At 51.9% G+C, this 25,072-nt stretch overlaps 1 protein-coding gene across 1 annotated transcript; it reads left to right on the top strand.

Moving 5' to 3' along the window:
• The first annotated feature begins 13,781 nt into the window (after positions 1-13,781).
• LOC125131658 (keratin, type II microfibrillar, component 7C) lies at positions 13,782-20,885 on the top strand. Its single transcript, XM_047788433.1, has 9 exons — positions 13,782-14,209; positions 16,106-16,314; positions 17,381-17,441; positions 17,562-17,657; positions 18,246-18,410; positions 18,625-18,750; positions 18,995-19,215; positions 19,899-19,930; positions 20,409-20,885. Exons 1-9 carry the CDS (start codon positions 13,826-13,828, stop codon positions 20,594-20,596), a joined length of 1,482 nt encoding a protein of 493 aa, XP_047644389.1. The 5' UTR covers positions 13,782-13,825; the 3' UTR covers positions 20,597-20,885.
• The last annotated feature ends 4,187 nt before the right edge of the window (positions 20,886-25,072 follow it).

The raw sequence follows: 25,072 nt of genomic DNA, 5'->3' as shown, positions 1-25,072 counted from the left end.
GCTTGGTAAATGATGAGTATGTTCAGAAATGTTCCTCCGCTGCCATCGTAGAATGGCGAGGGGCGAGGTCTCTTCCCCCTATAGGTTTATTTACTGTCACACCACAAACCAGAGCCTCCTGGAGCAGGAAGGCAGGAAGGCATGGTTTCCTCTGCTGAGAAGACAGAACTGTCGAGGAGGGACCCCAAGAATCACAGACACTCTGCTCTGAGCATCTCTGTTTACGCACCTGGCAGGTGTCCCATACATGAAATCCTTGACTCAACAATATTCAAGTCCTGCATTTTTACAGCATCGCCTCCATCCTCCGGATGAGATGATTGCTTTCATCCAGTTTTGCTTCTTTTCCTCTTTCCTTTTCACCGAAACACCTCCTTCCTTAACTCCATGGGTTTTTTTAATGATGTCTTCACAGTGAGACTTTCTCCCCTTCCATTAAAACTCTTTCTTCTGGGAGTTCCCTTTGTGGCTCAGCGGGTTATGAACACGAGTAGTATCCATGAGGAGGTGGGTTTGATCCCTCGCTCATGGGTTAAAGGATCCAGTGTTGCCGTGAACTGCAGTGTAGGTCACAGATGCAGCTCAGATCTGGCGTTGCTGTGGCTCTGGCATAGGCCAGCAGCTACAGCTCTGATTCATCCCCTAGCCTGGGGACTTCCACATGCAGCAGTTGCAGCCCTAAAGAGAAAAAAAGAAAAAAGAAAAAAAAAAGTTCTTTCTCCTGTATAAAATCAACTGTTCTTTAAGTCCTGAGTTCCATCCCAACAAGCGGGGAATTTACAACTCAGGGGAGAGCCAGGTCTGTCCGGTGCCCAAGGCCAGTGTCCTATGCCTCATACCAGGCTGGCTGGCTGTCTCGAGGAGGCTGGACCGGAGAGCCGGGGCGCAGGCAGAGGTTGGGAGTGTCCTCAGTTGCGCCTATTCCTGCTTTAATGACAAGCACTCAGCATGTCCCTCACCTGCCACAGGGATGATGGTTGGCACTTAATACCTCTGCAAAAAAGCTTTCCAACCAGGCACCCTGTATAAAGAAGACTCTATCTCCCTGGGGTCTTACATAAACCAGGCAAGGGGCAGTTTTGCAGCAGGAACGAGCAAAAAAGACAAGAGAGCGGGTGAGAGCGTGTCCTCTGCTCTTCCCTAAGCATCTGGACCCTGATCCCAGCCCTGCCTGGGCTTGATGTGACAGTCATAGGGGCACTCAGCTGAGTGACATACTGCATGCTCAATAAATGATTGCCACAGAGTTCCCATCATGGCTCAGTGGTTAATGAATCCAACTAGGAACCATGAGGTTGTGGGTTCGATCCCTGGCCTCACTCAGTGGGTTAGGGATCCGGCGTTGCCATGAGCTGTGGTGTGGGTGGCAGATGCAGCTCAGATCTGGCATGGCTGTGGCTGTGGCGTAGGCCGGTGGCTACAGCTCCAATTAGACCCCCAGCCTGGGAACCTCCATATGCTATGGGTGCGGCCCTAGAAAAGACAAAAAGACAGAAGAAAAAACAAAAAACAAAACGGTCGCCAATGTGTACGAGAAATAGCTCAGGCCATGGTGTCCTTCGGCACAGGGACAAGGTATTCCTGGGGTCAGTGTGCAGGTCTCATTAAACGTGTCTGTGAACCAGCATCACACTAGAGAGGCGCTACATTCTTCTGCCAGCTGCTGTGACATGAGGCAGCGACTCCGGCGGGGGGCGGGGGGTGGGGGAGATCCCTGGCTTCAGAGCCGGGAGCTGGCATTGCCAGTTCTGTCTAGGCCTTGAGCTGGTCGTGGGGCACAAGGACAGCCACACACCTGCTCTCTCAGCCATTCCCGACTCTGCAGAAGGAAGGATGGCATTGCGTTCCCTGTGGCCCTGAGCCATGGGATCAACCTCATGTCACATGCGATGCACTTTAATGTAACAGGATCAGCAACAGAAATGTCTCCACACGCGCAGAAGTTTGGGGCTGAACTTCAAGTATTTAAAGTTTTACTCAAGCTAACCCCTCTTTCCATCACAATTCCAGACCAGCAGAACGTTCCTGCCTGCGGGTTGGATCCCTGCTTCTGAGATGCTTTCAAGCTAAGTGAGACATCCAGAGATGGGGAGAGGATAGACAGCCCAGCGCAGAATAAGAACCTGGAATGGGGGCGAGAAGGGCCGAGACACGGTTCTATTGAAGGCCGGGGGGGGGGGGCGGGGGGGGGGGCAGGAGCAGGGCTTCTGGGGCCTGGAGTCATCAGAAGAATATCACAGCCAAGACCAGCTCAGCAGGTTGGGGCTGAAGAACCAGTGCTGTGAAACTTAAGGGGAAAAGTTAACATAAAACAAGACAAAGAGGGAGTTCCCGTCATGGCGCAGTGGTTAACGAATCCGACTGGGAACCATGAGGTTGCGGGTTCAGTCCCTGCCCTTGCTCAGTGGGTTAACGATCCGGCGTTGCCGTGAGCTGTGGTGTAGGTTGCAGACGCGGCTCGGATCCCACGTTGCTGTGGCTCTGGCGTAGGCCAGTGGCTACATCTCTGATTCAACCCCTGGCCTGGGAACCTCCATATGCCTTGGGAGCGGCCCAAGAAATAGCAACAAAAACAACAACAACAACAACAAAGACAAAAGACAAAAAAAAAAAAACAAGACAAAGAGGCATTTATCTTTGATAAATGGCATTTATCTTTTATAAAGGAGGGAACCAGGGGACTCAAGGTCTCAGGGACCAGGAGCGCCACCTCAAGAAACCACACTGCTTTTATTGTGCTCTTGAGGATTACGTCCAGTGAGGAGGGGGCTGTCGGTGCAGGATAAAGGTTTTTTTAAGTTATTTTAAAAGTTGCATCGCTGGTTGCTGATTAAGCTTTTATTCTGACCTTTAGGCATTTAACAGTCATTAGCATTGTGGAAGCTTGGCGTCAGCTATCTATGCATAGCATCAGAGAATCACCGTCGTGCTTCTGCAGAAGGCGTGCCTATCTGTAGCAACCGGGCGTGCCTAGGTTTGCACCTCTGTTCTCCTTGCTAATACATATCTTGCTAACGACCCTTCATAAACCCCTTGGGGCCATGAGGCTCATCTTCCTCATATTCTTTAGAGGACATATCATGCTGGGCAAACGGCATGCCTATCTGCACAGGTCTGCATGCCTAGACCAATGCATTACGTCCTCATTCAGCAGACCCTATGAATAACTGATGCCTTTAGGTCTTTGTTTTTAAGCTTAAGTCATGTACCAGCACTGCGACTGTTTTTCAAGCAGGAAGATGGGGTAAAGTAAAGCAGGACAAGGTGGAGTTTTCAGCATAGAAAATAGAAGCAAAGAGGCTAAGAAAAGATTGTAGAAACATGTCTCGCGACATCACATCATTGGGGAAGAAGGAGGACAGCCTGGGGGAACTGAATCGAGTCTCCTGCATCTGACCGGAGATGGAGACAAGGGCTGCTTTGATTTCTAGGGTGAAGGAGCCATTAAAGAGCTATGAGACAGACCTGCAATAAACCAAGGTATTGGAGTTCCTATTGTGGCTTCGCGGGTTAAGAATCCGACTAGCATCTATGAAGATGAGGGTTCGATCCCTGGCCTCGCTCAGTGGGTTAAGTCGCAGACGTGGCTCGGATCTGGCATTGCTGTGGCTGTGGCGTAGGCCGGCAGCTGCAGCTCTGACTTGACTCCTAGCCCTGGAACTTCCATATGCCATACATGCAGCCCTAAAAAGGCCGAAAATAAATAAACAAATAAACCAAGGTATCCACCATGATATTGCAAGTGGAATGGGGATCCAGTGCTTTTTTTTTTTTTTGTATGTGTGTGGCCCTAGAATGTCAGCCAAGTCCCAAAGCTGTGAAAAAAGGATGATAGTTCCCAGGTTCTAACGCAGCTACTTATTGGGCCCGGCCTCATGGGGTCATCATGGTCACAGACCCCAAAGATGGTCTGGGAGGACAACTGAGTGGAAGGGCCACACTCTTGCCAGAACCCAGCAGCGTGGAGAGCAGAGGTGGCCAAGCATCTCAAGGCAGCACCAGTGTTGGGGGACCTCAACCTTCAAATGCCAGGCTTGTGGGGCTACCACCCAACTACAGAGATGGTCATGGAACCTACACCCCCTCCAGCTGCCACCTGGGTAGGGGTCTCTTGACAATACCTCCCCCTGGTGCAACACATATTGAAAAGCTCCAAAAAGGAGGAGGTGGAAGTATGTGATGAGAGATACCGCCCCACCAAGCCAAGCTATGAGAGCCATAAGCGGGCTGGCTGGGCACTGGGGAGGTAGTTTAGATGTGAGAAGAGAGAAGAGGGTTTGAGCAGAGCTTAAAGATGAAATTTTACGATGAATTTAAAATACCTGAAATTCTGGACAAAGATGATTCTAATAATCGAGGAGTGCCCACTGTGGCTCAGCGGGTTAAAAACCCGAGTAGTATCCGTGAGGATGAGGGTTTGATCCACAGCCTCGCTCAGTAGGTTAGGGATCTGGCCTTGCCACAGCTGTGGTATAGGTCAGCAGCTACAGCTCTGATTTGACCCCTAGCCCAGGAACTTCCATAAGCTGCAGCTATGGCCCTAAAAAAAAAAGTCTAATAATCTAGAATGTTTGCAAATTATTGAATCCAGCCAAGATGTCTCTTCCAGTAACTATGGTTGTGTAATAAACCTCCCCAAACTTAGTAGCTTTAAAAATCAGCATTTGTTTTACTTCTGAATCTGTGACAGGGGCAGTGGTCAGCAGGGACAGCCCATTCGCAGACTCTAGGAGCTCCTGAACCTGAAGGCAGCACCCACGGACACACAGTGTCCAGAGCCGTGGCACCCCCTTGCCCTCTGCTGCTCAGACTACACAGGAGGAAGAGTGCCCAGTCTCAGCTCCCTCACTGCTGGAAGGACACTGCTGGCCAAGACAATACCCCATGGAGGTCAAGGGCACCTGCGAGGAGTCCTGAAGACGGGAAGGTTTGGTGTCTTTCTTGGGGTGGGGGATGAGGTGGGTGTGGAGGGGACATGTGAGACATCTGTACCCACAAGCACTACAGGACATTCAGCTTTGGACTCTACTTAAAGGCCACTTCCAGGGCTGCCCCACCTGGTCCAGGAGATAGGGAGGCAGCCAGCTGCCCAGAGGGCACCATGGGACCCAGTGTCCTCCAGAGTTCCAACTCCAACAGCTCAGAAGCCTTGCCATAGAAGGAGAAATTTCAGGAGTCATTTAGGAAGAAAACTTGGCCCCCAAACACCTATAATTGCCCCTTTTCTGTCTACTTCCAGGACTTCGTCCAGCTGCATCACACCTGCATGACGTAGAACCCATTTCACAGACCGAAACCCTGAGCTCTGTGGTTCAGCCAAGCCCATGGGGCTGTGTGAGTCACTGCTCTGGGGCAGAGGTGCCCTAAGAGAAGCTCTTGGACTGCCAGGACTACCAGGCTTCCCCACTAGAGGGCACCCTAGCCTGGCTTCCAAAAGCCCCCAGTGCCGTGATGGGGAAAGCCCTTTCCCTCCAGGAAGCCTTCCCAGATTGATGGATACAAAGTCTGGCTTTCCTGGCTCTGCCCTGCCTGGATTTCTCACTCTCCCAGCAGCCTCCCTCTGAGTGTTCAGTACCCTGTGATGTACCTTCCCCAGGCCACCTGCAGCCATCACCCCCATGTGTTAACTTCCTTACAGAACTTGTGTACCAGGCTTTTCTCCTCCGGTCCTGCCTATGCCTTGACAGTCTCAGCTCCCTAAAAATCTGCTTCCAAGACACATCTCCCCAGCCACCAAAGGCTCTTTCGCCTGGAAGGCTCCTCAGCCCAGTCCTCAGGCTGGCCCCAAGGAAGCTCTCTTTCTCATTTCCTAGGTCCTTCCACTTTCTTGGTTTTACTTTTGGGTTTTTGTTATTGTTGTTGTTGTTGTTGTTTTTCGGACCTCCTGGGCAGAGAGTTGAGTCCACCACACTCGCCGGTTCTTGGCACAGTGTTCTCACCAGCCCACAGAAGCCCCTTCTCTGTTTCATTCATCAGTTCCCTCATTTCTAATCCCTCCTCTCATTCTCTTCGCCAAAGACACCCACTGTAGAGTATGTTGTCCCTAAATATGTATTTATTAGTGTAAAGTAAGTAGCAGCGCTTTTGCATATATTTTTATTAACGCATAGTTGGTTTACAATGTTGTCTCGATTTCTGCTGTACAGCAAAGTCATATATACATACACACATTCCTTTTCTTATATTATCTTCCACCATGATCTGTCCAAAGAGACTGGATATAGTTCCCTGTGCTACACAGCAGGACCTCATTGCTTATCCATTCTAAATGCAATCGTTTGCATCTACTAACCCCAAACTCCCAGCCCAGCCCACTCCCTCCCCACCAACCCCTTGGCAACCACAAGCCTGTTCTCCATGTCTGCGAGTCGGTTTCGGTTTGTAGATAGGTTTGTGCCATATTTTAGACTCCACATACAAGTGATATCATATGATATTTGACTCTCGCTGACTTACTTCACTGAGTATGATAATCTCTAGTTGCATCCATGTTGCTGCAACTGGCTTTATTTCTTTTTTACAGCTTAGTAATATTCCATTGTGTATATATACCATATCGTCTTATTCCATTCATCTGTCTATGGAAATTTAGGTTGCTTGCCTGTCTTGGCTATTGTGAATAGTGAAGCAGCAGTGCTTTTGTAAAGAATCTGTTTTTGTTTGTTTGTTTGTTTGTTTGTTTGTTTGTTTTGGCCATGCCCATGGCATGTGGAATTCCTGGGTCAGGGATCGAATTCATGCCACAGCAGCAACCCAAGCTGCCGCAGTGACAATGCCAGATCCTCAACCTGCTGTGCCACAAGAGAATTCCTAGGGTGTCTGTTTTATTTACATAAATGGTATGATTTTGACATTGTTTAATTCAACACTAAGCACATGGATTTTGTGGCTTCCGACTTCCCTAATACACATTAATCATTTTTCTGCCCTCCAGGCTGCCTCCCACATCCTTTGCCAGAAACAACGCCTCCACGAACCATCTTGTGCTTGCATGATACCTGCTCTCAGATGTGGGGCTGGGCTTCCCTCTGGAGTGGGGTTTCTGGGTCCTAGGGTTTACGCAGGCCCAAATCCTCCGCATAATGCTACCTCCCTTTCCAGAACGTCTACACTGGCCACCTTCCCATCCCCCGTGTACAAGGGCCCCCATCTTCCCAACTTTCCACCCATTGTTGGTAGCTCCCACTTTCTAATCCTTGCCATTCTGATGGCACAAAGCTACCTCGTGGTTCTAGTCTGCATCTTCCAAGGGCTGGCAGGAGCATCCTTTATGCACTTGTTGGCTCTTTGGTCGTTTCCTTTGGGGGACCCTCTGTGCAGACACTGGTTACTTTCCCCCTGCGTTTCCGGTCTTTCACTTGTTCTGCAGGAGCACTTGTATTGTAGATATTAAGCTTTTCCCAGGCTATTGACTCTCTGTTAACTTTTTCTTTACACTGTTAGAAATAGAACTAGAATTCTTAATTTTGTTGTGATCATGTCAATCAATTTCTTATCTTGTTCAATTTCTTGTCTTATGGTTTGAATTTTCTGTGTGTTGTTTTGATTTTTAAGGTTTGCTTAAGAAGTCTTTCCCCACCTCCTAAGTCACAAGGATTTTCTCCTACATATTCTTTGTGTGCCTTATGTTTTTATCTTTTATTTATTTCTTTTGTGGGGGGGGGGGCCTGCACCTGTGGCATATGGAAATTTCCAGGCCAGGGGGCAAGTCAGAGCTGGCTTACACCACAGCCCCAGCAATGCCAGATCCAAACTGCATCTGTGACCTACGCCGCAGCTTGCAGTAATGCCAGAAACTTAAGCCAACTGAGTAAGGACAGGGATCAAACCCGCATCCTCACGGACACCAGGTCAGGTTCCTAGCCCACTGAGCCACAACGGGAACTCCTATACTTTAAACTGTTATGTCCAGTCCTTTCAGGCATCTGAGGTCTCCCATGGCATATGGTACAAACTGGACTCCAGCCTTATGCTTTTCATTCAATAAGTCTATTTCTACTACTCTCACCAGCTGAGTAAATAGTCCTTTGCTTGTTGCCACCATCATCAAACACCATGTTTATGTTACGTTAAAGGGTCTGTTTTGAGCTCTCTCTTCTGTTCCAATGGTCCATATACCGGACCTACATAGAAACTAGACTTTTTTTTTTTTTTTTACTATTCTGAATCTCTAATTCTCAGACCATCTCTTTGCTTTCCTTTTTCATAACCCACTTTATTATAAATGGATTTTATCCTTTCGCATAAAAATTAGATTAATTTTATCAAGTTCCCTCAAAAGAAATTCAGCTGGAAGTTTCTTGCATTATACTTATACATTAATTTAGAGGAAACAGATATCTTGAGGACGTTAGGTCAAATTTTATCTGAATATGATGTAATTCTACTTAATCAGGCTTCCTTGTATTTTTTTGTAATAGAGTCTTACGCTGTTCTCCACAAAGATCATATGCACACTTTGTTGCTATATCACAGCTTCTGCACTGTTTCTATCACTCTTGGGAATAGTATCTTCATTTTTCTACTTATTTTTTAGTTGGTTGTCACTCATATGGAAAAACACTTTTGCAGTTCCCACTGTGGCTCAGTGGGTTAAGAATCCAGCATAGAGTCTGTGAGGATGTGGTTTTACCCCTGGCCTTGCTCAGTGAATGAAGGATCTGGCATTGCCACAAGCTGCAGCATAGGTCACAGAGGCCAGCAGGTATAGGCCAGCAGCTGTAGCTCCAATTCTACCCCTAGCCTGGGAACTTCCATATGCCAAATCTGCAGCCCTTAAAAAAAAAAAGAAGAAAGAAAAGCATTTTTATTGGGTTTTTTTGTTTTTGTTTTTGTTTTTTCTTTGGTCTTTTGTCTTTTGTCTGTTGTTGTTGTTGCTATTTCTTGGGCTGCTCCCACGGCATATGGAGGTTCCCAGGCTAGGGGTCGAGTCGGAGCTGTAGCCACCGGCCTACGCCAGAGCCACAGCAACACGGGATCCGAGCCGCGTCTGCAACCTACACCACAGCTCACGGCAATGCCAGATCCTTAACCCACTGAGCAAGGGCAGGGACCGAACCCGCAACCTCATGGTTCCTAGTCGGATTCGTTAACCACTGCGCCACGACGGGAACTCCAAGAAGAGCATTTTTAATTTGCTAAGCTGACATTGTAACTAGCAGCACTGCTCTACTAATCCTATTATTTCTAGAGTTTATTGGTTGATTTGTATTGGGGTTTCTCTGTAGTTCATCTCATTGTCTAGAAATAATGCCAGCCTTCTCTCTTCTCATAGTTGCATGTATTTCTTTTCCTGGCCAGGAATTCTGGCTTGTCAGGCATGGCATTGAAAGTGGGCGTCCCTGACTTCCTCCCAAGCGTCACTGGATGAACTTCACTGGAAGTTCATCCTTTAGGTCTGACGTCCTCTGAGCTCTACCAGTGCTCATCCAGCCCTTTGCATAGTCCTGGGCTTTTCAGCCACTCTCCTCCTGGCAGAGGTTCCACCCTTCCGTCTTCCCTAACTTCTTCCTAAACTTCAAAACCCAGGTCAAGTCAGACCTTTCCTACAGAGCCTCCAGCGATGGCACCAGCTCACACTGCGCTCCTCCCCTGAAACAGACAAGACTCACCCAGTAAGGAAATCGACAATCCCCAACTGCCTTGAAAAACCACTGCATCTACCACCCATTTAACTTGTACCTATTTACCCATCTACCCGACTAAGCGGTCAGCTCCTGGAGGACAGGGACAGTTGTGGAGTATGTGAAGATGCCACGTTTTATCAGCTCCAGTCCACAGGACTCAGTGTGTTCCAAATTCAAGGCCAGAAGGCAAACCTGGAGGCAGCAAGGTTTTGGAGAACAGAGCAGGCAAAGGCGCAGCAGTCCCCGTCTTGGCTCGCAGGTTCAGACCCTGGGGGCTTTCACATTCCCATCTCAGTCCACCCTCACGGAGGCCCAGGAAACCAATGTTCTAATCATCACATCACAGACGAAGACATAAGGGACTCAGAAATGGACTCACTTGTCACGTAGTTAGTCAGAGCCAGAAATGGGATTTGCAGCCACACTGCCTGACTCTCAGATCCTCTATTTCACCGCAGCAGCCTCCCCACTTCCACGGCCAGACAGGCGGCAGACAGGCACAGCCTGGCCAGGACAGTCCTTTCAAACCCAGCGGTTCAACCTCCAGCAATTTATTTTAAAGAAATCAGTAGACGGAGGTCCCTTGGTGCCTCAGCAGTAATGAATCCGACTAGTATCCATGAGGATGCAGGTTCAATCCCTGGCCTCTCTCAGTAAGTTAAGAATTCGGCATCGCCATGAGCTGTGGTGTAGGTCGCAGACGTGGCTCAGATCCGGTGTTGCTGTAGCTGTGGCATAGGCCTGGCAGCTGCAGCTCCAACTCAACCCCTAGCCTGGGAACCTACAGCCTTCAAAAAAAAAAAAAAGAAAGAAAGAAAGAAAGAAATTAGCAGATATGGGCGTGATCTATCTTTGAATGTTCACTACAGAGTTGTTTATCAAAAATCCATGAGGAAGAGACAAAAATCTCAAAGGTCCATGGATATTTAAGCAAGAAGAAATGACAAGTGTCAGGGCCTCCGAGGGTCAGAGGCCAGGCAGACCAGCAGGTGGCCACTTGAAAACCATACATTTATGAATAAGGCCCAGAGGTGCTCGCAGCTCCAGGGACAGAGGCAGGAATCTCAGCCCGGAGCTGCGGGCAGGTCATCATTCCAGGCAACAGGCCAGCCGTGTGAAGGTCGGGGCGCAGGCCTTGGCCCCTGAACAAGCCTGGGGCTCAGCTAGAGCCTTTATAGCCCACGGTGAGGGCAGGGGCCAATCCAGCCTGGAGCCCAGGTGGAAGAGGCCGCCTGTCCGGCTGCTGCTCTCCCTTTGGCAGCTTCCTGTCTCTGTCTGTTTTCAAGGGACTCATCCAGTCTCCGTTCTCTTTGTTCTGGGCCATTTACAAAGAGCTGTTCTGATTAAAGCTGGCTGAGGTGGCCATGATTGCTTTGTAATGCTGCCAGGCTGCTTTCTGCTCACACAGGGATGACACGTCCCAGCTGATGCTCACTGTCCCTTTGCATATCACCCAAACCAGTCATCTTGTCAGTGCACAGTCCTGGGAGGGGTGGGGGAGGCACCTCCCCCTCCAGACACTCACCTCATCCTCCCAACAGCCCAGCAGGCCTGGATGGCCATTCATATTTTACAGGTAAGGAACCTGTCCCAGGTCACAAATCTAGTAAGGGGCCTTTTGATCGCCGGCCTTTGCCATCCCATCATCTCCCATCCGAACAGGAGCCTGGGCCCACTTGTGGCTCCCTCAACCCAAGGAGGTGGGTTTATCTGCACAGAGACCCTCACTGAAGGGTCCAACTTGATACGGAGCCACCTGGGTTGGGGCAGATGAGCAGGATCCGAGGACAGAGGCGCAATTACCAGGGCTTCATGGATGATGTGCCATCTTGCCCCCCTCGGCATCTGACTGGGAGTTAGTGCCACATAACCATTGAACTCGCCGGGAGACCCTTCCAGATGCTCACCAGTTCCAGCTGAGACAAGAGAAGAGAAACATCTGGTTCTCTCTTGGCAGATGTATGACCCAGCAAAGGCTGGGCATGAACGTACCCACCAGCCACAGAACTGGTCCAAAAATCACAGCTGGAATCAGCCACCCCAGTGCCCCCAAGCCTGGCCTCTTCGTGTATCTCTCACACCAGAAGTCCCTGTCCCACAGCCCACAGCCATAGAGTTCCCACCCCAGTCACAGGAGTCTGCAGACATCTTTCCATAGGGCTCAAGAGGAGGGGCTGGGAGGGTCCATATTTAGGATTTGAGTGGAGGTTAGCCAGCCCCCGATGGCTCACCACAGCCCTCCCATCCCCCAGCCTCCCAGACCAGATGAGCCTGGGACACAACTGAGAGGCAGGAGGGAGGCCAAAAGGTGAGGCTCCGGGAGGAGACCTGGAGGGCTATTTTTAGACCAGATCAAGTCAGCATTGGGCTGCGAGGCTGGTCAGGAGACAGGCCCATCAGAGGAGTCATCCCAAGTACAAAGACACACGCTTAGAAGGGTTTATGGGCTCAAATCCTCATGTCAGTGGAAGATCCTGGCTCGGCTCCACCGTCCACCCATCAAAGCCATCAGTGGTCCAAGCCCCAAGGGGAAGAGGCGGAGGAAGGGATCTTGACCTTCAGGACAGCTACACAAGCCCCCACCTCCACTCACCCCAAGGGTCCGGGGAGAGGCGAAAGTCACCATTTCAGGACCCAGGTAGCCTCCCCCCACCTCATCACTTTTCACCCTTCCCAGTGGGTGTGGACACACAGCCATCACTCAGCTTTCCTGCTGGGAACCCAGAGAACTCCCACCCCACCCCCCACATCAGACCCCAACTCAGCCTGGGCAGCAGGGGCCTCTCCCCCACCTGTGGCTTCTCCCCTGCCCCACTAGGCAAACGTTGGCACCCCCATGTGCATGCCACCCTCTCTTACAGAGCGAGGCAAAGGATCAAACCCGAATCCTCATGGATGCTAGTTGGGTCCTGAACCTGCTGAGCCACAGTGGGAACGCCAAATAATTTTTTTTTTATTAGAAAAAAAAAAGAAGAAGAATGTACGGAATGAATGAGGGAATGAGTGATGACACAGCCTAGTCCCCAAAGCAGAGTTGGACTCCTTTCCTGCCTCCCATCATTTCTATCCCTATCCCACCCAGTCTTCCTTAAACTCACCTCCAAGAAGTCTTCCCTGATTAATCCCTGTGGCTCTGCAGTATCTCATTCCCACTCCTGACCCCTGGCCCTCCAGCAGCAAAGCCCAGAACTCTGAAGAACAGCCCTGGTTCTCACCTGAACTCTCTGGCTCAGTTTCTTCCATGTCCCAGCAGGTGCCCCATGGCTCCTGTCTTCCTAGAAAACCCAAAGGACAGGGACCATGCTTCCTCCCAAATCTATCCCCCCACTCCCACCTCTGACTAGGCTCTGCGTAGGAACACATTAGGAGAAGCTCATAGCGACAGTGAAGAAATGAACGTGCTTTAAGAGACAGAGAGGAGAGTTCCCTTCGTGGCGCAGCGGCAACGAATCCTACTAGGAACCAGGCAGGTTCAATCCCTGACCTTGCTCAGTGGGTTAAGGACCCAGCGTTGCTCTGAGCTGTGGTACGGGTCACAGATGTGACTTGGATCCTGCATTGCAGTGGCTGTGGTTGTGGCATAGGCTGGCATCTGTAGCTCCAATTGGACCCCTAGCCTGGGAATCTCCATATGCCCCGAGTGCGGTCCTAAAAAGAAAAAAAGAGAGAGAGAGAGAGAAAGAGAGAGACAGAAAAAAAGACAAAGAAGCCCAGAGGTTGTTGTTTGGGACACTGCCCCCAACTTGGGACAGGTCAGCCCCTCTATTCCAAGGCCAGATCATAGGTCCAGGGCCATAGCCCAGCTTCCAGAAAAGGATTCGGAGAGCAAGCTCCACCCAGGTCACTGCACCCATTCCCTGCACTCGGAGCACGGAGTCCACCTAGATGCTTCCAGGAGGTCTCCACTTCCAGGAGCAATGGGAGGGAGAGGCAATGAGGAAGCTCATAAAGGGCTTTGAAGATGAAAAAGGCCTGCAGCCAGGCTTGTTGACACAGCTACACTGAAAGGCAAGCGGGTTGACTCCTAAGAGGCCGGGGTGATGCCAAGCCAATAAAACGCAGCTATTGTCTCTTTGCTGCCCCTTTTACTGCCGGCTGCCCTGGTGCATAAAAGGGCCTGCCTCAGTCCAGGGAGCACAGGCCTTTAGCTCCGTCCTCTGCCAGCTTCTCCACTGTTCAGACACCTCCCTGTCTCCAGCATGACCTGTGGCTTCAGCTCCATGAGCTCTGGATTCAGCGGCCGTGCTTTCAGCTGCGCCTCAGCCTGCGGACCTCGGGCAGGCCGCTGCTGCATCACGGCCGCCCCCTACCGGGGCATCTCCTGCTACCGCGGCCTCACGGGGGGCTTTGGCAGCCGCAGCGTCTGCGGAGGCTTCCGCGCTGGCTCCTATGGCCGCAGCTTCGGGTACCGCTCTGGCGGCGTGGTCCGTCCCAGCCCGCCCTGCATCACCACCGTGTCCGTCAACGAGAGCCTCCTCGCGCCCCTCAACCTGGAGATCGACCCCAGCGCCCAGTGTGTGAAGCAAGAGGAGAAGGAGCAGATCAAGTTTCTCAACAACAGGTTCGCCGCCTTCATTGACAAGGTGGGTGTCCTTGATCACACCCTTCCTGAAGCCTACCTATGCTCAGGGCCCAGGCTGGGCATTGAGGAAGTCAGAGACAGACCTATAGCAGCTGTCCAGAGGGAGAGGCAGCCATACCTCTAGGACAGAGACAGAAAGACAGAAAGACAAGACTAGGGTCAAAAGCTGCCAGGTCTGATGGAGGACACACACTGAAAACACAGAAAGAGAGCTAAGGGTAGAACCTCTAGTGCCAAGAGAGAATATCTTATGAGCAAAGAGCTGCTATGTGGGTGTTCAATGCATCTGAAGCCAAACAACTGCTTACATGGCAAAGAGATGCTCCCTGTGTCCAGGGGTGGGCTGGTCAGTGTGATGCTGAAAGACCGCCTGGCAGGAATCTCCTGGATCACACAGAGCAGCTTCTGTACCAGTGGCGACTTGGCCACTGAGCAGGGACCAGAGCGGTCTGTCCAAGCCACTGTACCCGAGGCTCGGGATTCAGGGATGAGCAACAGACATGGTCTCCATTGTCTTGGGCCTCATGGGGAGGAAGGCAGCATGTTGTCTGGACATGGTTGAAAACACCTGCAGCTGTTAGTGTCCAGCCCAAGTCTGCAGCTGTCTTCATCAAATTCAGGCAACCACCACACGGCAGTGGTTTGAGGGGCCGAGGGAGAAGCCTTCACTGATGAAGAGGTTCTGGGGCCAGGGAAGGCTCTCCGGAGCCAACCTTGAAAGAAGTAACGCTGGAGAGCCACCCACCAGGAAGGGCTGAAAAAAATCTGGAACTCCTAACAGCATGAGAAACCATGGATAGCACAAGAAAGGACTTACCAGGGATGTGACAAAGTTATCACACAAAGGGATCCAAATGGGGTGGAGGACCGACATCATGGCAGGGAGATGGACATGAAATTTTCTTTGCACGCAGTAATTATTACAGTAAGAGAAGTAGCCCCCTGCCAGGCAAGAGATGAGTTTTTCTTCTGCCACCGTGAGGTCTCAGGCACTCAGGGAACCTCCCCAGGCCTTCAAGTCCTCATCTGGAAAAACGGAGGTTTGAAGCACACGACATCCCTGTACTAATAGTCCAAGAGTTTATTACTCTAATTGCACTGTTGTTGTAGAGTTTTCTTTTTTGTTTTTGTTTTGTTTTGTTTTGTCTTTTGTCGTTTTAAGGCCACACCTGCAGCATATGGAGGCTCCCAGGCTAGGGGTCTAATCGGAGCTGCAGCCACCAGCCTACACCACAGCTACAGCCACAGCCACGCCAGATCCGAGCCGCATCTGCAACCTACACCACAGCTCCCAGCCACGCCGGATCCTCAACCCACTGAGCTAGGCTAGGGATCGAACCTGCAACCTCATGGTTCCTAGGCGGATTCGTTTCCGCTGCACCACAACGGGAACTCCTGTTGTAGAGTTTTAATAGTTGGCACATGCTTTACTTTTTTAACTTTTATGGTCTGCCTTTCTTAAAAGGGTCACCTGTGCATTTGCACACTGACAATCACACCTGTCTTAGAGTAGTAACTGTTCAGCATATGCAGGTGCCCTTCTGTACCAGGGCTCATTCAACCCTCCTAGCGAAGCGAGCCCTCTGCACCAGGGTTAGCTGCTGAGCCCTCGGACACAATAGTAACAAGTGGCAGCAGCATCTGGGCTCAGCACGGCTTAGCCCTTTCCATGTCACTAGATATACCGCCTTAGAGGAGACGGAAATGAGCACACAGGAACGACTTCCAGGCGAGCCGACCAAGCCTGAACGTGATTTTGAGAGAGGTGACATAAGCCTTGCCAGGGAGGACTCTGGGTCAGAGAGTTGGGGGCCTGTGGGTCCTGGTTCTGGGACCCCTGCTCCTTGCCCTCTGGTCCTGCAAGAAGAGATTCTCAGACTCTGCCTCTGGGCGGCAGGTGCGCTTCCTGGAGCAGCAGAACAAGCTGCTGGAGACCAAGCTGCAGTTCTACCAGAACCGCCAGTGCTGCGAGAGCAACCTGGAGCCGCTCTTCAATGGCTACATTGAGACGCTGAGGCGGGAGGCCGAGCACGTGGAGGCTGACAGTGGGAGGCTGGCCTCTGAGCTCAACCACGTGCAGGAGGTGCTGGAGGGCTACAAGAAGAAGTGAGTGCAGGAAGGGGCCAACTCTGGAAAGGGCTTGAAGGAGGCTCCCAGCACAGGGGCATGTCCAGACCTGTGGCTAGATCTCTGCCTGAGGATGGGAGGCAGAGACCTGCACCCCCTGCCTTTCCTTAAACCACATGGGTCCCCTGGGTGGGTCCTAGTCCCCTGGGGACAGACCTCACCTTGACTTCCTACCAGCAGGTCAGGGAAATGATGCTTGCTCCCTTTCTCCATCCTCCAGACCCTTCTCTCAGGACCCCAGAAAAATTAATCTTTCTGATCCCTATTGAGTCTAGCCCTCAAAGCCCTGACATTCTTCCTAAGTTCACTCTGTCACTCAGCTAACACTTTCTGAGCACCTCCCAGTACCAGCCAGGTGCTGGGCTGGATGCTAGCGATCCAGGGGCAAACGGTAGATTCAGTCCCTTCCTGATGGGGCTCACGGTCCCCTGGGAAGCAGGCGTAGCAGAGTCACAGACATAGACCTCCAGGTCTGATATGCTGTGAAGGTGCACACTGGGTGCTCTAAAGGAATCTGTTTTTGAGGGCTGATCAGCTTCCTTCAGTGATGCTCTCAGCCATCCCAGCCCACTGTGCTCCCCGCCTCTGGCTCTGACTCCTCTTGGCTAAGCGAGGAAGGGAATGACAGAGGGGAGATGCCGCTGCCTGTAGCTAAGCCAGGGGCAAGGAGTGGGGTCAGAGGAAAGGAAAATGGAGACCTGGGTGCAAAAAACAGGCACTTCCCGCACCCCAGGCACACACACATGCTCGTGCATGCACACACACTCACACACACACAGTTTCCAGATCCTGCTCCCCCACCACACACACACACACACACACCCACACTGAAAAGCTCAGAGGTGATGTGCGAGTGGCTAATTTAACTCTCCCATGTGACCTGGAGGCTGGACCAGCAGCCTGATTTCTTCACGCCCCATTTCTCTCGGAGGTGGGCAGACCATCCAGGGAAGGGGCTGGGACTCAGGCTTGTCCGCATGCCTGCTTCATGGCCAAGTTGAGACCTTCTCAGGCAGACAGCTCCTGTTTTCCCCGCCCACCTCAGGTATGAAGAAGAAGTGGCACTTCGAGCTACTGCGGAGAATGAGTTTGTGGCTCTAAAGAAGGTGAGTGCCTGAGCCAAGCCCAGCCCTGAGCCCCTGGCCATCCTGTCCTCTCTGCCCGGCCACACTGCAGCCAAGCCCAAGAGCGCCTTTGAACCTCACACCCCCTTCAACCCCACACAGGACGTGGACTGTGCCTACGTCCGCAAGTCAGACCTGGAGGCCAACGTGGAGGCCCTGGTCCAGGAGCTCGACTTCCTGCGGCGACTGTATGAGGAGGTGAGCGGGCTTTGAGCCATAGCGGGCATCTCCCATCCCCTGCCTGGGCCTGCGGACATGGGAGCACAGGCGGAGGCTGGAGGGTTAGAAAGAGCAAGGAGAGGGAAGAAGGGAGGCAGAGGCGTGGAGGATTAAAAGGGACAGAATTAGTAGGGGGCAGGACAGGGTGATCGCTAGGACCACTGGGTCTTGGAAATCAGAATACAGACCCACAGCCTGATTTCCCTGACCCAGCTTTTCTCTGGCAGCCAAAAGCCTTCCCTTTGGGTGGCTGGTCCAGGAGAATGGGAAGTGGGTCCCAACACAAGGGTCTGGACCCCCAGAAAGTAGGTGCAGCATGCTGGCTGCAGGGACCCTGCCGAGGTGCAGGTGGCCGGAAGAATGCTCAAAGCAAGCATTTGAGAAGCAGTTGCATTTTCTTCGAAAGAGGACTTCTTATCTGTATAGAAAACCATGCAATTTCAGCAGAGGACTGACTGCTCCAAACCAGAGACTTTGGCTCCAGATGGACCCAAGAGATTATAGGCACCAGCAAGTGAGGAAAAGCCCAGATAACTTGCTTATTCTTCCTCTTTACTGCTTCCACAGGAGATCCGCGTTCTCCAAGCCCACATCTCAGATACATCGGTCATTGTCAAGTTGGACAACAGCCGGGACCTAAACATGAATAACATCGTGGCGGAGATCAAGGCTCAGTATGATGACATCGCCAGCCGCAGCCGGGCCGAGGCTGAGAGCTGGTACCGCAGCAAGGCGAGTGGCCCAGGACACCTGCATCCTGTTCATGACCATGGGAGGAAGGCGAGGAGTATCTTTTGCCTGGGGATTCTGATTCCTAAGGATGGTAGGAGAAGGGCAGGCAGCTGTCAGGTTATAGTGCAGGACGGGGTTGCCCTGTGTGGTGGCACAGGCTGAGCACTGTACCACCTAAATCATCAGCCTCACAAACCTCTCTGCTTCCCCCCAGTGTGAGGAGATCAAGGCCACGGTGGTCCAGCACGGGGAGACCCTGCGCCGCACCAAGGAGGAGATCAACGAGCTGAACCGCATGATCCAGAGGCTGACGGCCGAGATCGAGAATGCCAAGTGCCAGGTAGGGGTCCCTGGAGGCCCACCCAGGCTCCCACAGCCCGTGTGCGCCCAAATGGATCTCACCACTCATTCTCCAGCCCCTGTGCATGACTAGGTGGTGGTCACTCAGGGAGACCCGTGTGATGAAGGGGAGAGGCCTGTTCCTGGGGTGATCCCTGCTGGCTGGGGAGAGCCTGGACACATCCAGGACGTGGGCACAGAGACCCAGGGACCACAACCCACCTTGTTCTCTTCTGGGCCCCCAGAACTCCAAGCTGGAGGCTGCCGTGGCTGAAGCTGAGCAGCAGGGCCAGGTGGCCCTCAACGATGCCAAGTGCAAGCTGGCGGAGCTGGAGGCCGCCCTGCAGAAGGCCAAGCAGGACATGGCCTGCCTGATCAAGGAGTACCAGGAGGTGCTGAACTCCAAGCTGGGCCTGGACATCGAGATTGCCACCTACCGGCGCCTGCTGGAGGGCGAGGAGCAGAGGTAGGGCCATCCCGGCTGCCCCAAGAATTCCTCTTGCATAGATCTGCCCACTTTCGATTTCTCTATACCCCAGTCTCAGTCCCAAGAACTGGCCCCAAGCTAGACTCTGGGGTCTTTGGAACCCACATCTCAAAAGACTAGAATTTGGTCATAGCATATAGCAAAGAAAGGAAGGTCAATGCCACTATGTCCAGAGTCACTGAGAGCCCAGGGCCTTCCTAGGACTAGAACTTGGGCACCCTGCTTCTTGGGTAAGGACATCCTCAAAGTATCCCATCCTCGGCTCTTGCAAGATCTACTACTCCCTGCCTAGTTTCTAGGCAACCACCCTGCCCTAGGGTGGGAAGGCTGGCCAAATTCTGATCCTGGCCTCGTTTCACTGCCCAAGAGAGAACCTCTCCCTTCCTAAAGCTGAGCCCATCCATGCATGGCATGTACAGTTGTTCCAGCCATGCACTGCACAAAGGCATCTGGCTGAAGAGAATTTCAGCCTATACTCTGCTTGCCAAATATTGTCCTAGAATTGCTGTAACTGTCGGAAAGTCACTTTTTACAAGTTACACGAAGGCATAAATATAGGCCAGAAATCGCCCTGAGATGATGCATCCCAGCTCCTGGGGGGAACGGGAGGATCTCATTCTGACCCGTTTTCTCTTTCCTGTTTTCACCTTTTCTCCACTCAGGCTGTGTGAAGGCATTGGAGCTGTGAATGTCTGTAAGTACCCTGAGCCCCGAAGAGGAAAATTCAAAGTTGGGCAAAAAGAATGCCCTTGGCTATGAGTATACAGAGATACTGGGAGGAGTGTTTCCAGTAATTTCCCCAGTAAATGGAAGCGGGCTGGTCATGCAGCAGGAGAGACTGAGGTTAGCTCATAGGAAGACCCTCACAGCACAGAAAGCGGTTGGGAAGCAGCAAAGAATAGTATGTCCCTGCAGGAAGGGACCTCAGATGTCACCCTTACCTTGTATAGGTGAGGAAGCTGAAGCCCAGGGAGAGGAAGGGACTTGCCCAAGTTGGAAAAGCAGAGCCAGGGCCAGAACCCAGGCCTCAGCACTCCCGGGCTAAGGTTCCTTGCACACCTTCAGAGGTAGAACTGAAGGCCCTCTGAGTCTTTCCCAGGAGGGCTGGACAAATCAGAGAAGCCAAGGGTGCCCACCAGCTGGACCTCTTGACCCTGACCTTGTCTCTGCAGGTGTCAGCAGCTCCCGGGGCGGGGTCGTGTGCGGGGACCTCTGCGTGTCTGGCTCCCGGCCCGTGACGGGCAGCGTCTGCAGCGCCCCCTGCAGCGGGAACGTGGCAGTGAGCACCGGCTTGTGTGCGCCCTGCGGCCAGCTCAACACCACCTGCGGAGGGGGTTCCTGCGGCCTGGGGAGGTATTAGGCCGCCCCCTTCCCCGGGGAGAGCCAGAGAGGCCCTTCGATCCACCAGTCGTGCCACAGCCCCCACTGCCAGCTGAGAACAGCGGCTCCTTGGTAGATTTCCACCCGCGTTCCTGAGAATACATCACGGCATCCTTCGCATCAGCCACTCCTCAGTGCTTCTGGTCCCACTGGAACGGGTGCTGCCAGGGAAAGGACCCCTCCCTTCCTGGGTCTCGGCCCCTGGCCCCACCCAGGAAGAAGGGTTCTCCTTCCACGGAAAGAGTGCCGCTGGACCCCCTCCCCTAACTCTCTGGTCTCTTGTCCCCTGTTTTTCCAATAAACTGAGGGACCTGCTTTCTGTGGCGTGACATCCTGCTTTCTTGGAGTGACCCCCTGCTGAGCACCCCAGGCACGGGAGGATGGCCTGAAGACTAGGGTGCTTCTGGCCTGCCCTCAACCCCTGCACCTGCAGGATGGGTTCCCAAACAGTGCCAGCCTCCCTTGGCCAGACAGTGCGACCTTCCACCTGTCACACCTGTTGGTCTGAGGTAGCTGGGGATTTATTCCTCTGACTTGTTTTGAAGGGAACCAAAGGAAGTCATGGGATCTGCTGGAAGGCTGGGGGGGGGGGATTAGCCCCCTCTCCACCCCCACACCTTTTCTTGGCACATCTTCACCCTGCTCCACACACACACACACACACACACACACACCCCACAGCAGCAACCACAAGCACCAACAGCCTCTTGAGGGGGCCACCCTGCGTCAGTCTGGACTCCACCCCACCCCACTCCCTCTGCTACCCATCAAACAAGGGCAGATGGGACCTTTGGCATTGCCCCTCCCCCCATACACGCACCTCTTGTGCCCCTGGAACACCCTCCACAGAAGCCCCGTGGCAGGTGAGGGGACCCTGCCCATTCGCCTTCTCCACCGTCCCACTCACTGCCTTCACCCCAGCCCCCGGCCCGGTACCCCGAGCTTCAGCTCCAAGGGTTCGATGGCCCCTGCCCCCTGCGTGGCCTGACCTTGCCTGTTCTCTGTCCAGGAAGTGTCTGCGGGCTCTCAGGCAGAAGGCCCTGAGGGGTCACAACCCCACTCTGGTAGCAGCAGCCCTGGAATGGCCCTCCCCCTCCCTCTCCTGGGCTGCCCATGACCTTTTCCCTGGTCTTTCATATCCCTGTGCCCAGCCCCAGCCCAGCCCCAGTGCTGCTCCTTCCTCAGGCCCTGAGCTTCCTACCCACTGTCTGAGGAGGACCCCCTCTCCTGGAGTTTCTAGGGTCCTCTCTGCTTGTCACCTAAGCCACTTCTGCTCCCCATTACCCTCCTCCTTCCCCTTCCTGAGCCCTGAGTCTCCAGCCTTTCCCTTCCTTGTTCTGCAGGCCAGGCCCTCGGCCTCCTTCTCTCACCCAGATGACATCACCCTCAAGCATGAGCGTGGGCTCCTGGGCTCACCTCTCTGCACACACGGCCCAGGCCATCACATCAGCCTCTTGCCTTCAGTAATAACAGCAGCAAGGATAATAAATAGCAATTTCTGGGTATTAATTGTGTGCCACACTGTACTCTAAACTTGGTATTGTCTCCCTGAATCCTCGGAAATGGCCCTGGCTTTTCCTCCTCTCAGAGACAAAGCCTGTCTCCCCTTCCCTTGAATCCGGCCAGCCCGGTGACTGCTCTGACCAAGAGAATGTGGTGGAAGTGACATTCTGAGGCTTCTGCACCCAGGCCTCAACAGGACTGGCTGCACGGAGGAGAGCAGAGCCGCTGGCCACCACCCCCAGCTGAGCGAGCCCTCAACCGGTAGCCAGCATGAAATGTCAACCTTATGAGTGACGGCATGTGGACCTCCCAGAGCCCAGCCAACAGCATGAAGCACAAGAATCACTTGGTCAATCCGCGCAATGGTGCAAAATATTGTCGTTTTAAACCAGTTCCGTCTGGGGAGGTTTTCTCGTACAGTGCTGTTGCTGAACCACACTTGGGTCTGTTTGCCCACACACAGTAAAAGCCCAGCTACCAACACTGGTTCATGGTGAACGAAAGTGCCGTGTTTATTGCAGGGCACCAAGTAAGGAGACCTGGTAGCTAGTGCTAAACAGACCTGAACCCCTCTAAGGCTTTCCAGGGAAATGTTTTTAAAAACAGGGTGAGGGAGGAGGGTTTGGGCATGTGCGATCAGTTCATGGACATTCTTCTGATTGGTTGGTGATGAGGTCATTGGGAGTCAATATCATCAGCCTTTGGGCTCCAACTGGTCTGGGGGCTGCGTGCTTGTGGGCAGAGTACAGTTAACTTCTTCCACCTGATGGGGGTTTCAGTACTTGCAAAACAGCTCAAACAGTAAGTCTCAGATTATCTATAGCCCTTGAGGAGGAGCTAAAGATCCTTGACTTTGTTTAATGGCTAAACTCTTGTTTTGTCTTGCTTGATGGTTTTCCTTTCTTTCTGCTTTTTCTCATTTCTCTGATTAATTTTACTCTTTGGAATCTGGAGAAGGCTTGGAGGCTGAAGTTTTTCTAGAGACGAGAGGCAGACAGGGGACATGGATGGGGGCAGGGGGTCCATGCTGGGAAGGCCCCAGAGGATCCTGCTTGGTTCCAGTATGGGAGTAGGTAGTGAAGGAGAAATTGGTACCTGGAAGTGGGGTGCTACTCTAACAAAACCTAAAACCTATGATATTGATTTCAGGATCAGGCACCAGACAGACACAGGTGACCATTAGTGAAGGCTGTATGGACTATGAGAAAATTATTATTAGATGCTGGATAAAAGTGACCCATATTATGTAGTGGTAGAAAGTTTGGCAAAACTATTGCCTGTGATTATATGGATGATAAAAAGGGCATCTAAAATTTGTGGATCTGTCTAAGGAGGTTTCTGGGCAGAGTGTTGAAAACACCCCTGGCAGAGTTCCATCATGGCTCAGTGGTTAATGAACCCACATCCATGAGCACACAGGTTCGATCCCTGGCAACATTCAGTGGGTTGAGCATCCAGTGTTGCCAAGGCTGTGGCATAGGCTGGCAGCTGCCTCTCTGATTCAACGCCTAGCCTGGGAACTTCCGTATGTCTTGGGTGAAGCCCTAAATAGCAAAAAGAAAAAAAAAAGAAGAAAGGAAGAAAGGGAGGAAGGAAGATATCAGAGGAATATTGGAAAATATAGAAAATGTTAAATCAGAAACCACCCAGAAAGCTTTCAGCGCACAACATACCCTGCAACTTTCACAATAATGATAGTGCCCCACAAGAAACAAGTCACAAAAGACACACAAGAAAGAAAGAGAGAGACCGAGACGTCGGGGATGGCAGCGCGAGGAGGGAGCCCTCGGACTGCATCCTTGCTCGAGGGATCTGTCTGTTCCGTATAAACTCTGTCACCTTGGGACGAGAAGTGACAGGATCGTTTTGCCTCGTTGCTATTATCCAGTGAACGGTTTACCACCCCTATGCGAGCTGAGGGAACAGTATGAATAGACAGAATAAGAGATTGAGGTTGAGTTTCGAGTTTATTTTTTGACGATGACCGTAATCAAGGACCTAAGAGAGCAATGATAAGTTAACGATATCCAGAAAGATAAACCGAAAGTCAGTTAACCCCCCTCTCCCCGTAACGAAACGTTCCATCATAGGATATTTATTGATTTAAATCAATGTCTTTTGCTTAAAGTCACCCTTTACGTCCACCACTAGAAACGAAAAGTTAATTCTTAAAGACCCCATCGGTTTACACGCTCGTACCAAAGTACCATCTAAAGTAATAAGATTATTCCCAAGAAAGACTTGACAAGAATAGGCCAAGACTCTATTAAATAAAACTTTTCCTTCTCCCTCGCACAATTTTCTGAGTCAATATGAATTCAAAGAATTCACTGATTATCCCACGTTAACCGACGTATTAGACACCGCCCCCCTCTATACAGGCTGCCCCGCTAAGCGCCATAAAAGTCCACCGGCAGACATCATATAAATAGATTATTGTTTTTAAGCCTCTAAATTTTGGAGTGATTTGTTATGTGCAATAGATATCTGAAACCCCTCCCTACAGCCCAGTAGATACCATTATTCCATTTTACAGATGTAGAAGCTAAAGCTCAGTGAGGATCAGTGAACCTACCCACAATTACAGAGTTAGTAGGTGGCTGAACCAACATCCAAACATAGGTTGGTATTAACCAAACTCTTTTAAATACTTAATCTCACTTAGGGAGCCAGAGGAGACCTTAGGAATAGGGTCCAACATCCCTCATTCTAGAGCCAAAGAAACTGAAGCTCAGTGGGTAGAAGCAATTTGCCCAAGTCACACATTTAGGAAACAGCAGAGTCAGGACTCTGAATTACAAGCCTGGGTCACTTGACTCTCAACCCAAAGCTCTTCCTCTCCATCAAGCTGTTGTCTCACAGGCCTCCCTTCCATTCTCACCTTCCCCCATTTCCTGTCCTTCCCCACCCCAGAAGTGGGGGGTCACCTTGGTTGAGAAGATCTAGGGTACAT

This window comes from Phacochoerus africanus, chromosome 7 (genome assembly GCF_016906955.1).
Source record: "Phacochoerus africanus isolate WHEZ1 chromosome 7, ROS_Pafr_v1, whole genome shotgun sequence".
In the NCBI taxonomy this organism is placed as follows: domain Eukaryota; kingdom Metazoa; phylum Chordata; class Mammalia; order Artiodactyla; family Suidae; genus Phacochoerus; species Phacochoerus africanus.
The sequence above is the reverse complement of the archived record's forward strand: the minus strand, read 5'-3'. Positions and strand labels throughout refer to the sequence as shown.